Genomic DNA, 14571 nt, shown 5'->3' on the forward strand with positions numbered 1-14571 from the left:
ATTTATATCTAACAAACTGGCATCTTAATACACCCCGAACTAATTTAAAGTTTTAATTAATGTTATTTAAATATTCCGAATACTCTGAATTCTCGAGTAGTAAGTATTTTAGCTTTTTATTTACTTTTCCTAAGCCTTAAATTCTTCTATAAACCGAATACGGAAACTTTCAGTATATAATTGAGTTATTAGGCTTAAGTTACTTTTATTTTTACGCGCCAAACCGAGTTGCGAATGGCCGCCAGGAGATTTTCGTCGACAAATTTGCATGCCATGGACCAATTAAGAAAGAGAGACTCCGCGTGTTTTGGCGCCATTTCCAGCTATAGGCCAAAAAGCTTTCGTGTAAAAATGGTTTTCCAAACTTTCTTTAGCTGCTATTTTAAAAACATTGGATCGATTCATAGGAGGTTTTTCGTATTTTACGAGGAACGCTATAGCGGGAAGGGAAGGGGGAAGGTTTGTGTTTGTTTTAAAAGTCAAAATATACGCCTTGTATAGGACTATTTCTCTTAGTAAATCTTTACCAGATTGCTTGAAAGCCTCTCAATTTGGTTTGTTTGCTTTTTTTTTTAACAGAAATAGGGCACCGGTTTAAATGTTTTCAGTAACGCAGCCAAATATTTAAATTTTTAATGGATTAGTTAAATCAATAAATATTTATTTACGGTTTTTTGACGTTGGAAAGATATTACATAGCAAAATCATGCACGAGTTCCGCATTTGACTTTCTCTCTTACACACATTCAGTAAAAACTTTTTGTTCCCAAGACTAAAATTTAACTGAACTTTGTGAAGGTTATTGCGGATTTATACGAGAGCGTTGTATGAATTATGTGTCTAGTTCAACTCTTTATTTCTTCCCTTTTGGCACCCACATTTCCTCGCGATAAAAAACCCCTACCAAATTCCTTATCCATGCGCCATTCTTTCATATATTTTTTATCGGACCTATTCCCTTTACAAAATTTAGGTCCCTTTTATTTCAAGAAGGTTTTTTTTTTAAAAAAAAAACCAAAAATAAGAAGAGTAAGAAAAAAAATCTCCTTTTCTTATTATTCTCTATTCTGGCAAGCGAAAAGATATATATAACGCGGTATTTCTGAAAAACACCCACCAAAGTTGTAAGGAAAAATATTTCGCGCGTTGGCAGTTCTTAGCCTTAAACTGTATTAAAAGCCTGTGGGAAAATAACACGGGATGCCATTACTTTCGCGTAAAGTTTTGTCGGTATTGCGGTATCAAAAAACTCTGGAGAAGGTTTAAAGGGTGTTATATATTTCGTTGAAGTTTCTCGTACGGACTTATTCAACGATGATTATGTTCTTGTTGCCTACGCCTTTGTAGAGAAAGATCCTCGTGTTAAAATGAACATTCTGTGGAAAGGTAGGGCGAATATTGAACCAGGTTTGCATCAAAATTGCCTATTCCAAAAGCGTGGATTCTTGGGACGCCAATTGCGTTATAGATATCGCCGCGTTAGCGTTTTAGCTGCATGGTTTTCGAAGCCACTCTCTCTTACCGTTACGTATAGTGTACTCCATACAGGCCCCCTGCTCATGGGCCCCGGGCACCTATGGGTCGGAGCTTCTGATAAATCCCAGCCCCGTAGCCTAGAGCATTTTATAAAATTGACGTTTTATATGTAGGCATGAATTTAAACCCTTTGCCAATGAATATTTAACCGAGTTCATCCTTGATATAGAAATTGGGAGACCATGCAGTGAAATTTTGCGGACTTGCACGAGGAAAGCAAACTTTTAAGAAGTACTTTTTTGGTTTTCAGGAACTATTCTTGGTAAGTTGTGGTAGCTTCTTTTGGTAGGTAGACTGCTTGGCCAGCTATTGGACCTTATAGGACAGACTATCATTCAATATTGTCTGAGTTCTTGCGCGAGCTGAATATCTCTGTAATCGTAAGTCTCTAGCCCGTACGAATTATGACCGAGAACTTCCTCCCCAAATACGATACAAATTGAGCCGTGAGTCTTTTATAAATCTTAGCGGCGCGAAGAAGGCCTCGGAGCGAGCTACCCTATTGGCGGAAATAGGAGGGACTTTTATAAAACTCCACCAATCATCTTCGACGTTTATAGATAACGGATATCCGGCAGGCCTTCTCTCTTTTTTGGGGGGGCTTCGCGTATATATAGGATAAAATGAGCGACAAAGTTCTTAGTGGGACGCTGCATGGCGTTGGGATTCTTAGAGGCTGCAGTTTTTATAAACCGCTTCGGGCCAAGTTTTTTCTTGGATGATTTTGTTTTGCTTTTGATTAATAAGGAAAGGAATCTTCTTCAAAGAAATATTCTTTCTTTACTCAAATAACTCTTTAAAAAGTTAACATTTCGCGCCTTCTCATCACGCGTTCGTACCTCGAGGCTGCTAAGCCGTGAAGTATTTTGCAACTTTTATTTTCGTTAAATAAACTTTATTATTTTTATATCATCATCTAACAACCGTAGTCGGGACAGTTTTTTTTATTAATAACGGATGGGCTTGCACGTGAATTGAACTGGTTCGTGGCCGAGATCCATTACCTTTTCCACCCACATATTGGGTACTTAAAGTCGTTTGAAGTCGCATTGAAATTCGATTTCAAATTTTAGACAAATTTCAGCGCCTCTATCGTGAGAAATTGAAGTAATGATGAGGATTGGTGGCCTCGGTTTAGAAGAATAGTTGAGGAAACTGCATGAAGCTTGTCCAGTTTTCGGTATACCAAGCTCTCTACCAATATATTCTACATAACAACCTCTCTCGCAGATTCTAATCCCAAATTTAGCTGATATACTCTTGCGTTATAAGACATTAGCACATGACGACTGTAGCAACTATTCGTTTTATTTTTTATGACCAGTTAAATCATCATCATCATCATCATTATCATCAAAGTCGTGAAATTACTCTTTAATTAATCCCAGAATAATACTCAAGAACGAATAATTGAAAAAATTATTTCCACTCTCAGTTTTCACTTGATGGAACTCATCCTTTTAAAAGTCGGCTCCTTTATTATTTATCTCCCTATTTTCTTAGTTTTTTTTTTTTCGTACTTTCATCCGTATAACTTGTTGAAGTTTTTATATACCTACTAGAGGCTTTTTTCCTCAGGAAATTATGTCGGGTTGAGAAAATAATGTGACGCGTCTGGAATTTTTTTTCTTCCTTTCTAGGCTTTACTTTTTCTTCTCTTGTCTATTGAGTATAAAATGTTCCTTTTATTTTTCTTTATCCCAAAGTAAAAAGTATAACAGCAATACCCGACCGGCTACGGAAAGAACGGATATCATCCCCGAGCTAGAAATCTCGCTCTTCTCTCTCTCTCCTCTCTCTCTCTCTCTCTCTCTCTCTCTCTCTCTCTCTCTCTCTCTCTTCTCAGGGACCAGGTAGATCACCAGACTAGGAAACTTCCGGTTTCCGCCACGGTTACTTCCGGTCGTTTCTCCAGTGACTGCCTGACTTATAGTAGTAGTATGTATTTTCCTTAAGGCTGCCGGTATATACTCTCCCTTTTAAACTGACTTTAGGCTACGGTTATGAAGAGAGAGAAGTGTATACCACTCTCTCTCGTCGTCGAATCCTTTGTGTATCGTTGCCTGATTTTTAACTTCTAAACTTGGAGGTATTATGTTTAAGAAGGTTTACTGACTTGTAGCGCGAATTCTGCCAACGTAGGAAGTTGCTAAAGACGCGAGTATAGATAAAATGTCCCCCGTAGTTAATTTTAAGTGAATGAGTAACTGAGAAACTGTGCCCTTTGTTCTTAGACTCGGTCATTACTTAACTGATAACAAAAGATGCTTTCAGATCAGAAGATATTGCATGAGCATTTATAGAGTACTTGTTTTCGAATTGTTTGGGGTTTTACAGGAAATGCGCTGTGTTTTGCTCTTTTGCAAAAAGTAGGTATTGAATAATTTGAGTTGATTTTTATGTTTAAATTTGGATTTTGTCGTTTTTTTAAGGATTTCTTTCTGATTTCATTTGAGATTGCGTAAAGGGGTAGAAAAAGGTGTTTATTTTTAAAGATACCACCTATGGCTCGATCCTCTGGGTTGGCTTTTCTTTCATTATAGCTTTTTAGTTTAAACTCTACAGATTTTTGATGGGACGTGGAGTGGAAAACCGAAGAACTCTATGAAAATTCCTTGTTATAAAGTGTTAGAATTGGTTGTAAGGAATTGTTTTAGTCTGGACAACAAACTTCGCAATCTCTTGGTGTTTTTTGAGCTCTTTAACAACTCTATCAGTTAGTTACTCCAAAGTGGATCGGTTAAGTCTCCGGTTAGACTTCCCCTCTTAACTTTTCAGAAAGGCGGGTTTATTTGGAGGCATTATTTGCCTTTCAAAATGGGAAAAGCCACGCGCGGGTTTGGTTTAGGATAGCAATAAAAATTTTATTCTTTCCAAAGGTAACGGTAGATTTTGGTAGTAAAATAGGGTTCTAAAGCGCCATGACAATACTCTTTAGTTATAGTTGGCTTTGGGGAAAATAGAGATAGAGAGAGATTTTATGTTTAAAACTATACGTTAATTCCGTTAAGGGGAAAAATGGGAATGATTTTAATCTTAATATTTTTGTTTTTGAAAGGGTTAGTACCGTGAAGAAAACCTTGGTATAATTCGACAGTAAAACTATTAAACTATAGCGAGAAATTTCTTCTTGATTCAAGCGGCGCATGCCCAGTAAACACTGAAATTACTCTGTTCATGAGTTCAACATTACGAAGTGTTTAATTTTCTTTAAATCGTGATCAAGCCAAGTCAAGTTTATGATCAATGTTGCCATCAATACCATGATTCGACCCTGACGTAATACAGTATTTAAAACTATTTTTGGTGTAAATTTTACATTTTTAAATAGTATTCGTTGATACTTATCCTTTAAACGAAAAAGGAAATTTAGCGACATAGGTTTTAAATTGTGTAATAAAATCGCGGTCCCTTGGGAGGACTTTTAGCTTGTTTTAGCTTTAATAAACAAACTGTATAAAGTTACCTAAGCGTTTAGAGACTTTATACCGCGGCTCCGAGGCTTTTAGTTGGCAATATAGCCGCCCAAACCTACTTGGGTAATCTCTGTCCATGCCTAAAATTCTTTTCAATCTTGTATAAAGCTAGTTGAGTTTTAGTTACAAAATACGTTATCTATTATAAGATTTAGGCTTAGTCCTTACGTACTTTTAGAATTTTATTTCTATCGGTTCTATAGCTAGTCTAAGACCCTGGCGTCTCTGCTATTTTGTAAAGAACAGTCTGAACAGCGCTAGCCACGCAGAGAGAGAGCCTTACAGGGCCTGGAAGCCTTAGGAAAAGTTACGTATTGAGAGAGAGAGTATGAGAGTGGATCTGAGGGAGTTTGGCTTTAATCCGTTCTTGAAAAGATATTTAATCCCGCCGGAAGAGATTATAGTTTTGGCGCGACGATCGTATATATAGAGAGCTTTTGCCTAGCTCGTAGTCCGCGCCTTTCTCTGGTAAAAGACGTTTTACACTATTTCAGCAAAATATTTCCTTTCTTTTCAAATAATATCAACTTTAGGGCGAATCTGAGCGGGCATGTTTCGCCAAGATAATTTCTCCAAACTCCTTTCAAGAGCTATATGGTTTCTATACTCTCACTAGATACTTTTAAGCCATCGATTTTTCCCCCGATAATATAAATATCAACTTAGCATTAGCCTGGTTTATGACGTCGTAAATAATATGTTTTTATATATTTACTTTTTTTTGTTTAGCTGCTATATTTTATTAAAATTTATATTTATATATATTATTTTAGAAAGCTTTCTTTTTTTTAAATTAGGCTTTTAAGGGTTTGTACAGAACCTGGAGGGACCTGGTAAAAATCAGAGATTTTTTTAAATGGGGGGAAAGGTAAAAGATTTGAAGTTTTCGTAAAAATTTAGGGATTCATTTTATTTTTTTAGTAAACAATACGTTGACACTAAAAATTGTCAGAAATTTTAACAAAGATTGGTCAGGGATAACCTCTAAAAGTCAGGGATTTTCAATAGGAAAATTTCGCATAGATGTTTTCTGAATAACTTTAAAAATTATTAAATTTTTGATTTTAGAAATACATAGTAACAAAGTTAAAATACATATAGTTTTATTTCACTTAAACTTCAAACAGAATTATGGTAAAGAAAATATAAAATAGTTTTCTTTATAAAAATCAGTAATTTTAAAAATAAGTTATATCAGACTTTCCACGTAAATTCTAAATTTAATTTATATATTTTTGAATTTTATTAATCACCTTATATGTAAATAAAACAACAAAATTCAACAAAAAATACCCACACACTTTTAATTTCATTTATATTTTATTATTTTTAAAGTTGTTGATGACATTGTATAGTTGCGGGGGCAGCAGCTTAAAAGAAAAAGGGGGGGGGGGATATTATAAATATACAAAAAGTTTTGAGATAAACCATCGCTCTAGTTGTTCCAATTAGAAGAAAAGTTTTTGCTCCCCTTATACCAGTTCTCCTCGCCTCTGGCTCGCGCTGATTCACACTTCTTTTTCTTGTGTAAGTCGCGTTTGTTTTAAGTTTAAAGACGCCCTCGTTGAACCTCCCCTATAAAAGCGTTGGGTGCTTTACCACTCTCGCTTAATCAAAACTTCCTTGAAGGTAAATAATGAAATTAAAAATAAAATTAAATCTCTTCAGTTTTAAGAGGAACAAAGACTTGGCTGGCGAAAAAGAAGTGTTTGTATATACGTTTATAATACGAATCTTTCCGCGTTAGTAAATTAAAGTTTATTTAAAAGGGGAAAAATGTATTAATTACGAAGGCGCGAAATTAGTTCATACATTGTTTTAACCGAGATTCTGCCCACTTTCTCTTAAAACTTATTTTTTGACCTCCTTTTTTTCTCTTTTTAGTATTTTTCAGAGGTTTTTCTTCTCCGAGACATTTGATTTCGGACGTTGCGCCGTGAAGCTCGTGTTGTTGTTTTTTCAAAGGATGATATGACGGCCGACTAGTTCGTGTCGATGACGAGTCCGGTATTATCAGAGGCGTCCGGCCGGCTGTCCCTCGGGTCCCCTTTGCGCTCGACTCTGTCCCCTGACAGATGGTGGCCGTAGACTCGTGGAAGTCCAGTCCTCGAGCCGTTCCTTTCTTCTTCCCAAAGAGGATCCGATCACCCTCTGCCGTCGTTCGGAAATCACCTTTAGTTACCGAAGTTGGATTCTTTCGAAGCAGCCCTCACATGAGGCACCCACTTCTACAGGGACGTCTCTGGTCCAGGGTGTTCCAGGTAAGAATGTTAATTTTCCGCATGCAGTATAGTCCAAGTGCGCAAATACGAGTTTTTAATTGAGAAATACCAAAAGTGTTTACTAGTTACGAATGAAGCGCTTGAAATTTGGTCCCTATTTTCATCGTGAAAAGCCATTTATTATTGAGATTTTGATGGGAGCCCTTCATTAGGGTTAGCTATTTTAAATGTTACACTTAATCCCTTTACAACAGAAGCGCGTTCTCTCGGTTTCTGTCTATAACATTGCATGCTAAAACTTTGAATAGAAACCATGAACTGAATGTTTAATAAATAGATCCTGAAATTTATCCATGTTTGTATGTACGATCGTGAAAGACCTCGCATTCCACGCAATGTCAAATATGGTTCGTCTGGACCGTTATCGACGTAACATTTCACGCGTATGTTAGCTGGCTTTTCATCTTTGTAATATAAGTCATCATGGCATGATCTCTTTTGAATCGAATTGACCTCTAGGGAAAACGAAGGTACATATAAGGAGGGTAGGATGAATTTGTACGTATAGCATCTATTGAAAGCAATCTTCCTTTATCAATGATATTCGTGTCACGCGAACGTACGACGGGGCCGTGCATGCATGCTACATGATACTCTTCGTATTAATCTTCCTCCTTTAAAAAAAGAAAAAGTTATAACCTAAAGGCAAAGAAAAATGACGACAAAATAAAAATTACAAACCTTGGAAACCTCCCGGAGGTAAACATTATCCGTAATTACGGGGGATTATATATAGAAAAGATTGTCCCCGACCGTGTCATAAAGACAACCTCTTCCATCTATGACGGCAAACCTCAAAGCGAGTGCCGAACCAGGACATACAGATGTTCATTAAGCGATGTAATCATTCAAACAGTTAAGAATGTTCATTACATTTTCAATCTTATTGTCATTTTTCACGCCTTGTATTTCTTTTTCAAACTGGATTCAGTAAATGCTTCGGGTGATGAAGTTATCAAATAAGTATGCATAGGCAACCGGGTCTCTTTTTGGCTAGAAATCTAAACTAGTTCCAAATTAAAAATAATTCTACAACAATATGCGGGTTCTAATTGCAAACATAACCCTATTATTATTTATGTTTTCTTCTATAAAATTAAAAACATTATTGTGTTTCCTTTAACTCTATTGTTCTCGTGCTACTCCCTCCCAAGGGTCAAAAGTCTACCATCAGGGCATTTTTATTTATTTATTTGGTTGCTGTGATTGTCATATACGTAAATGCGTAAGTTCATAAGATATGTTTCATAAGTTTGTGAGGTGCTGTCAAAGGAAGATTAAATAAATAAATAGGAAGATTTTCGCTTGTAGTTCTCGAACTGGGTCTCGGTAAGTCTCTTGCATTACGAAGTAAAGATTGTGTCATACTTATGGAACGTATCTTATAAACCTATGGTATTATGTAGCAAAATAAAACCAGTATGTCTGACGTATAACTTTTACGTCACCTAAATGAGCTTCTGGCTCCAATAAAAAGGGAAAAGATAGCGCGAGCGAGCGAACGAACGAACGAAGAAAAAAATTGAAGACAAACGTAAACATAATAGATAGAAAGATAAACCGGTAAAGAAAGTTATCCGAAGCGGACGCTATATTAGTTATTTTTTCTCCGGTACCAGGAAAAGGGTGCTGGGGAGCGGGGGTGGGTGGCGGGACAGGGACGAAATGGTCCTAATCCAATCTTCGCGGCTAAGATGTTAGCCAGCCAGGGTGGCCCTGGTTGATATCATCCCTTAATACTACCGACATCGGTTTGACACAGAATGTCTCGCGGATTTCTATTGTTCACCGATCCTGGCTAACGTCTCTCTCTCCCTGGCGCTAAACGAAAAACTGTCCATTCAAACAATGGAAGGAAACCATAGCGAAACTCTAGGAAGCCCTTCCTTATTCCCAGGGATACTACGGGGGAAAAGCTATGAACGTTCAGTATATTCTCTTCTCCATCTTCTAAGTTAGTCCGAAGACCCCATTGAGATACGCGGAATAGAGTTGGAAGGCGGTACGCGTCGTAGTAAAACACAACCTTCCATGTCAAATTCCTTCTAACTCTTTGGAATCTTTTTTTTTTTATATAGGGAATTATTACAATGAAGGCTTTTTATTAGCATCGCTGTTACATTAATAAATACCAGCTGTGTTTAATCTTCTGCCTACCAGACTTTTACTTGAACCCCCGACGTCTTGCCTCAGATCGAACATTGTTTTTTCCCTACTTAGGGTATCATAGCTAAAGATTAAAGTTGGAATTCATCCAATAATCCAATTGGACTAATGCATGCACCCAAAGGATCTACTAAATCCTCGATCACATCGAGAAAATATTTTTAAGGAACTAAAATCAAGTAATAAGAGCCAAGAACCAAACCGGTGTTTTTACTTCAACTAATAAACTTCCGCTTCTACGCGAGCTATCTCCTTTTCCCCGTTTAACCGTGGTCGTTTTAGCTAGTTGGACAGAGACGGTCGTCCCCTGGCCGTAACCATTTCGGAATAGCGGTTCCATCCTTCCGATAAGAAAGGACGTTTTTCTATCTCCCGAATTTTTTTCTTTTCTTTTTTGTAGTCGGAGAATAACCGGGCGATGTTTAATACAGTTCGCGGTTGCTTTGACGTTACTGGGTTTCGACCCGACCAAAGTTCCCTTACGGTTAGGGTCATCTCGGGACCACGTTTAAGCGGGGTCCCGTATGACGCTGGCCGGAGATGGAGGCGCACTGCACTGTATATGTCCCTAAATATAGCCTCGCGCGCTAAATAGGGAATTTATAGAAGTTGTTCGTTCTTAAAGGAATGATTTATCTAATCGGGTTAAAGGCTATTTCATCGTCCAGGATTTCTTCTTTCCTCCCCTCGTCTATATGAGCGCTGTTTTCAAATGGACCATGATTATCTTATTTTGTTAAGATTGGATTAAGGGACTCGGCCTCGCTTTGGGACTAAGGGGTACTAATATAGTTCATTGCAGAACTGACAAACAACTCACACCAGTTTTTGATGGAAAATTGGATTTTTCTTTCCTTATTTATTTTTTTTTATTTTAGAATCTGATAAACTGTACTATAAATCGATTTTAGGAAATTCCTTTATAGATAAACAGTTGTTTTTCTGAAAAATATTTTTAGTTTTAAGGATGGTTTTCTGCTATGAATGTTTTTCGAAAATGGGAAATATTTAAAGCATAATAAAGGCAGTAGTTAGTGTTGCATTAGAGGGGCTAGAGAAATTTCCTTCAATGTTTCTTAACTTTAACTACGCCAGTCATTTGTTATTAGAGCAAGTTAATTTTATACCAAAAAGAAAAAATAAATAAATAAATAGAAATTGGCCAACACCTACTGTAACGTTGTATCAACCCTATAATCTGGTTAAAAGCGAAACCGAGTTAAACCTTATCATAAATGCCTAGGCCCCTATATAGTTTCATTATCTTGCTATAGGCCTATATTGTGTTTTCACTTTCTTGCGGTCGGACGTTGCCGGCGTCTTTTTCTTCATATTTTTTTTTGGCCGGTCTTAATGCGTCCCTTAAAGTACAAAGGATTTCCGGTCTCGGACCTCATCTCCTCCCATCAATCGGTTTTGGGTGACCGCTGTAAAAGCGATGAGCAATTTCTTTTTTTCTTTCCTTCAGCCAAAAAAGGACATCCCATCTTTTTCCGCACGCTTAACGTCTAGGGGGAAGAATTAGGAATGGGAATCAAAATTAGGGTGGACGAATCATAGCGGCGACCTAGGACCACCAGAGATTTTTCTTTTCTTTTTATACCCCCTAATTCTTTCACTCTTTGGGAACCCGGGAAACGGACTGACTTAGTCTTACTCTGGTAAGGAGAAGGGTGGAAGAGAGCTGGATGGGACTGAGTGCCAGAAACCTCGTCGTAATCTTAGCTAATGGTTTTAGCGACAGAACGAAAAAGAATAGAAGAAAAAGATTCTTTTCTTCGCATGATAAGAATCGTCCAATCGTCCCTCATCCTTCGTTCGACATCGTACGAACCTCCCCTACCAAAAAAATTGGGACCAGAAGAAACGTCCTCGGTTTTCGGAGTCCACGACTAAGTGCATCACTGTGAAATTATGTAATTTCCGCCCCGCGGCGGACATATTGTAAATTAGCTAGAAGTTTCGGCTCGTTACCCTCCTTCAACCTTCCCATTTTATGCCCTTTTCGTTTCTTTTTTTGCAAAGACGTATTGTCTTTCCCTTGGAAAGGATATTAATGCATTTTTTTCCCTACACAAGCAAGAAGTTACAAATTTACTGAAATGTTTTCAGTTGGTTTTTATGTTTGGAGCAAATGAAAATCATATTAACACTAGCTTTCTCTCAGTCACTAAGTCAGGTGATCTAGAAATTTACTATACGTATAATTAAGAAATCTTAATTTCTATTAAATCATACTACTTCTCTGGGCCTATTTGAATATAAAATTGAAATTGAAACGCAACGACTTTAAGAATGTAATTCGCATCCGCTTTTAGATTAGGACATTAAACGTAGCTAATTATAGCGAATATGAGTTTAACGAAATGCAGCTGGCGTATAAGTGATTTGAATATGGAAGAGAGGAGACACACTCGTAAGCATCGAGTTCCATCCCCTGGTTCCACGAATTTATCCAGTATTAGAATTAGAAAACGTATGGGGGCGAATGTTATTTCTATAGTATAAAATATATGTCAGAGTAAGTATACCCAACCAACCTCCAGGCGACGACGACGTCTTTTCTTTTTTTAGAGAGAGACCCCCTTGTCCCACCAATGTAATTTTATCTGGCTTCGTTAGGCAGCGTACGCCCACGTAGAGTTTATAAGCCATGGCTATCAGTTAACCCAAGAATATTGAACTGTAACTTAAAAAAATTCCTTGTAAAATTAAAAATTGGATGAGTTTAAATTCTTCTACAAATTTTACTTCTTAATACTGAGAGCTGACGCGAGAATCGACTGCACTCGGTTTTGCAGTGCATCTTTCTATTTAATCTGTACTAATGCGTTTGACAGCGCCTCATCAGGCGTTGCTTTACGAGAATCTATGACGTTTCACCTACGTCACTTCATAGCAAGCTCTCAGTAACCAGTGATAAACTTATGAAACATATCTTATGAACTTACGATACTACCAATCCTAGCTCGTGAAATATCCTAAACTCTTAACTTTTCTAGTTGAAAGAGTTGAATTTCTTTGATCAGTTCAAAATTCTTGTTTGAATTGATTTAATTGCAGCGCGGCCACACCACCAACACCACCACCACCTCTTTTCTTTTCAGACAGGCACTTTCTCCTTAAAGTTTTCCTTTTCTTTGATCCTTGAACGTGTTATAATGAAGGCAAACTCATTTCCTCCGGGATGGATGCGTTGCTTAGTGTGTAGAAAAGGGGGGGGGGGAGTATAGGAAGAGAACCAGGGAAAAAAAATAGTAAGAAAGCTTACAATCAAGATAAGAGGCCGAGATTTCGAGACTTTTCTTTAGTAAAGGGGCTGATTTTGGGGATATAAGGGTGTGGGTGCCGCTGCCTTTTCTAGAGGACCAAACCGTTTCAATTAGCTTAAGCCGCTCGCAGGAAGTGCATGGCTCGTTTCGAATTTTTAACACTTTTGTCACCACCTAACACTCTCTCCCGGAAAACATTTTTCCACGTTGGATAAAGTTTTATTATGGCTTCCTTAGTCCTTTTTTTTCTTCTTATTAAAAGGTTTCTATTAATTTGCGATAAAAGTAACTTTAGTTATTTTTCATTTTATATTTTTAAAGGTGATTCGTGTTTGCTCGTTGGTTTTAAATTCCGTTTTCAGTTATATTTAGTTCTCTTTAATGGTTTGTAAGGACTCCTTCAAAATTGATTTGAAGGGAAATTTGATAAGATTATTAAAGTGAACGTGAAACGCAGTTTATATACTGTATAAACAGATGCTGCAAATATTACTGGAAGATTGAAGAAGTAGGAAAATAAATTGAAAGTTTTGGAAATCTGATAAGAATACATTATCTCTTTAATGTTATTTCCCCATTTTATTTTTTTAATGATTATTATTTTGTACAGTAAAGAGCGTAATTTGAAACTCGTTTTTAATAGGAAATCGTTTTACACGTTATATTATATTATATTATATTTTATTTTATTTCTGCGCAATTAAGATGAGGTTATCTTCTTTCCCCACTATTTTTTAATGATGCACAAGTTTTTTATTCTATCATATGAGTTGATGGGGATGGAATTTCAAAAGACCAGTTTCCATTTTTTTTTCTCGGTAAAGCCCAGAATTTTAATCGTTTTTAATTTTACCGTATTACGCCAAATTCGAAATGAAAAATGAAGGCATATAAAAACGTTTTAAATTGTTTTAATTGGATTTTTTTTAATTATTTTTTTAATTTAATTGTTCCAGTTTCTCCTACTTGTTATTCTAATGGTGACTGTCGTAATTAATGTCGTATTTATTGTGGATACCAGTCGAAAGTTACAGAAAGAATCTGCAGTTGATGGTAAGTTGTGTGTTAATTATTTTATCAGAAGTATATATAATACCTCTCTTCGAGAGAAGTGTACCACAACGCGGAGTAATTGTAACATGATTCTTGCCAACATCAGTATTAACCTTTGAAGCAAGGTTACTAAACCGAATCACATACGAGATAAATAGTTCCCTGATCATTACTCTATTAGTGCTTAACTATTTGCCAAGGCGCATTCGCTTGTGCGTTTTTGTCCCACGTCAAGGCAATCAAGGTTTGTGGGTTGATTCCTGGGGATTTTGTATCAAACAGTTTTAGAATTAACCCCACGGTGCGATGCCCATCCGAAGTTTGATGAGCGGGAGTACAAACAAGAATGGTTAGCCTGGAAAGAATCATATTACATTATGCATAACTAAAGTATTGAGAGGATGCAGAGTGTCATCCTTCTTCTATTATCCCCTTCTGTTTTTATTTATTTATTTTTGGTTCATGAACCGGAATAATTAAAGAAGTGATGTGAATAATTAGTGAATATTTTCGTGGGAGGTTTCAAACTTGTTTTACACGTTATTAACATACGATTGTGTCAATTTATTTCAATGTTTTCTTTCTTTTATTATTTTTTTTTCTAAAGGAGAAACAGTTGGCGATGAGACTGGCCGGAAATTACAACATCGTCACGCTCTACATCTTCCCGAAACCTCGCCAAAAATCTTGACCATCGAGGCACATTCCAGCCAATCGAAAGTCTCCGTCACTGTAGATGGAACGACGGTAATTTAGATTGCTATTCAATTTAAAGGGACAATGAAA

At 36.8% G+C, this 14571-nt stretch overlaps 1 protein-coding gene across 3 annotated transcripts in view; it reads left to right on the forward strand.

The window, feature by feature from the left end:
- LOC149610035 (protein O-linked-mannose beta-1,2-N-acetylglucosaminyltransferase 1-like) overlaps nt 1–14571 on the forward strand; it is a 73090-nt gene that overhangs the window by 52710 nt on the left and 5809 nt on the right. For all 3 annotated transcript variants that reach the window (XM_089859872.1, XM_089859873.1, XM_089859874.1), the window contains 3 exons: nt 6897–7273; nt 13689–13785; nt 14393–14532. In XM_089859872.1, the coding sequence (XP_089715998.1) occupies nt 7088–7273; nt 13689–13785; nt 14393–14532 (423 nt within the window). In that variant the 5' untranslated portion in view covers nt 6897–7087. The remainder of the gene's footprint in view (nt 1–6896; nt 7274–13688; nt 13786–14392; nt 14533–14571) is intronic.

The sequence above is a fragment of the Phalangium opilio genome, unplaced genomic scaffold (assembly GCF_054372755.1).
Source record: "Phalangium opilio isolate 3A_F unplaced genomic scaffold, DU_Popi_V2 ptg000344l_1, whole genome shotgun sequence".
NCBI lineage: Eukaryota > Metazoa > Arthropoda > Arachnida > Opiliones > Phalangiidae > Phalangium > Phalangium opilio.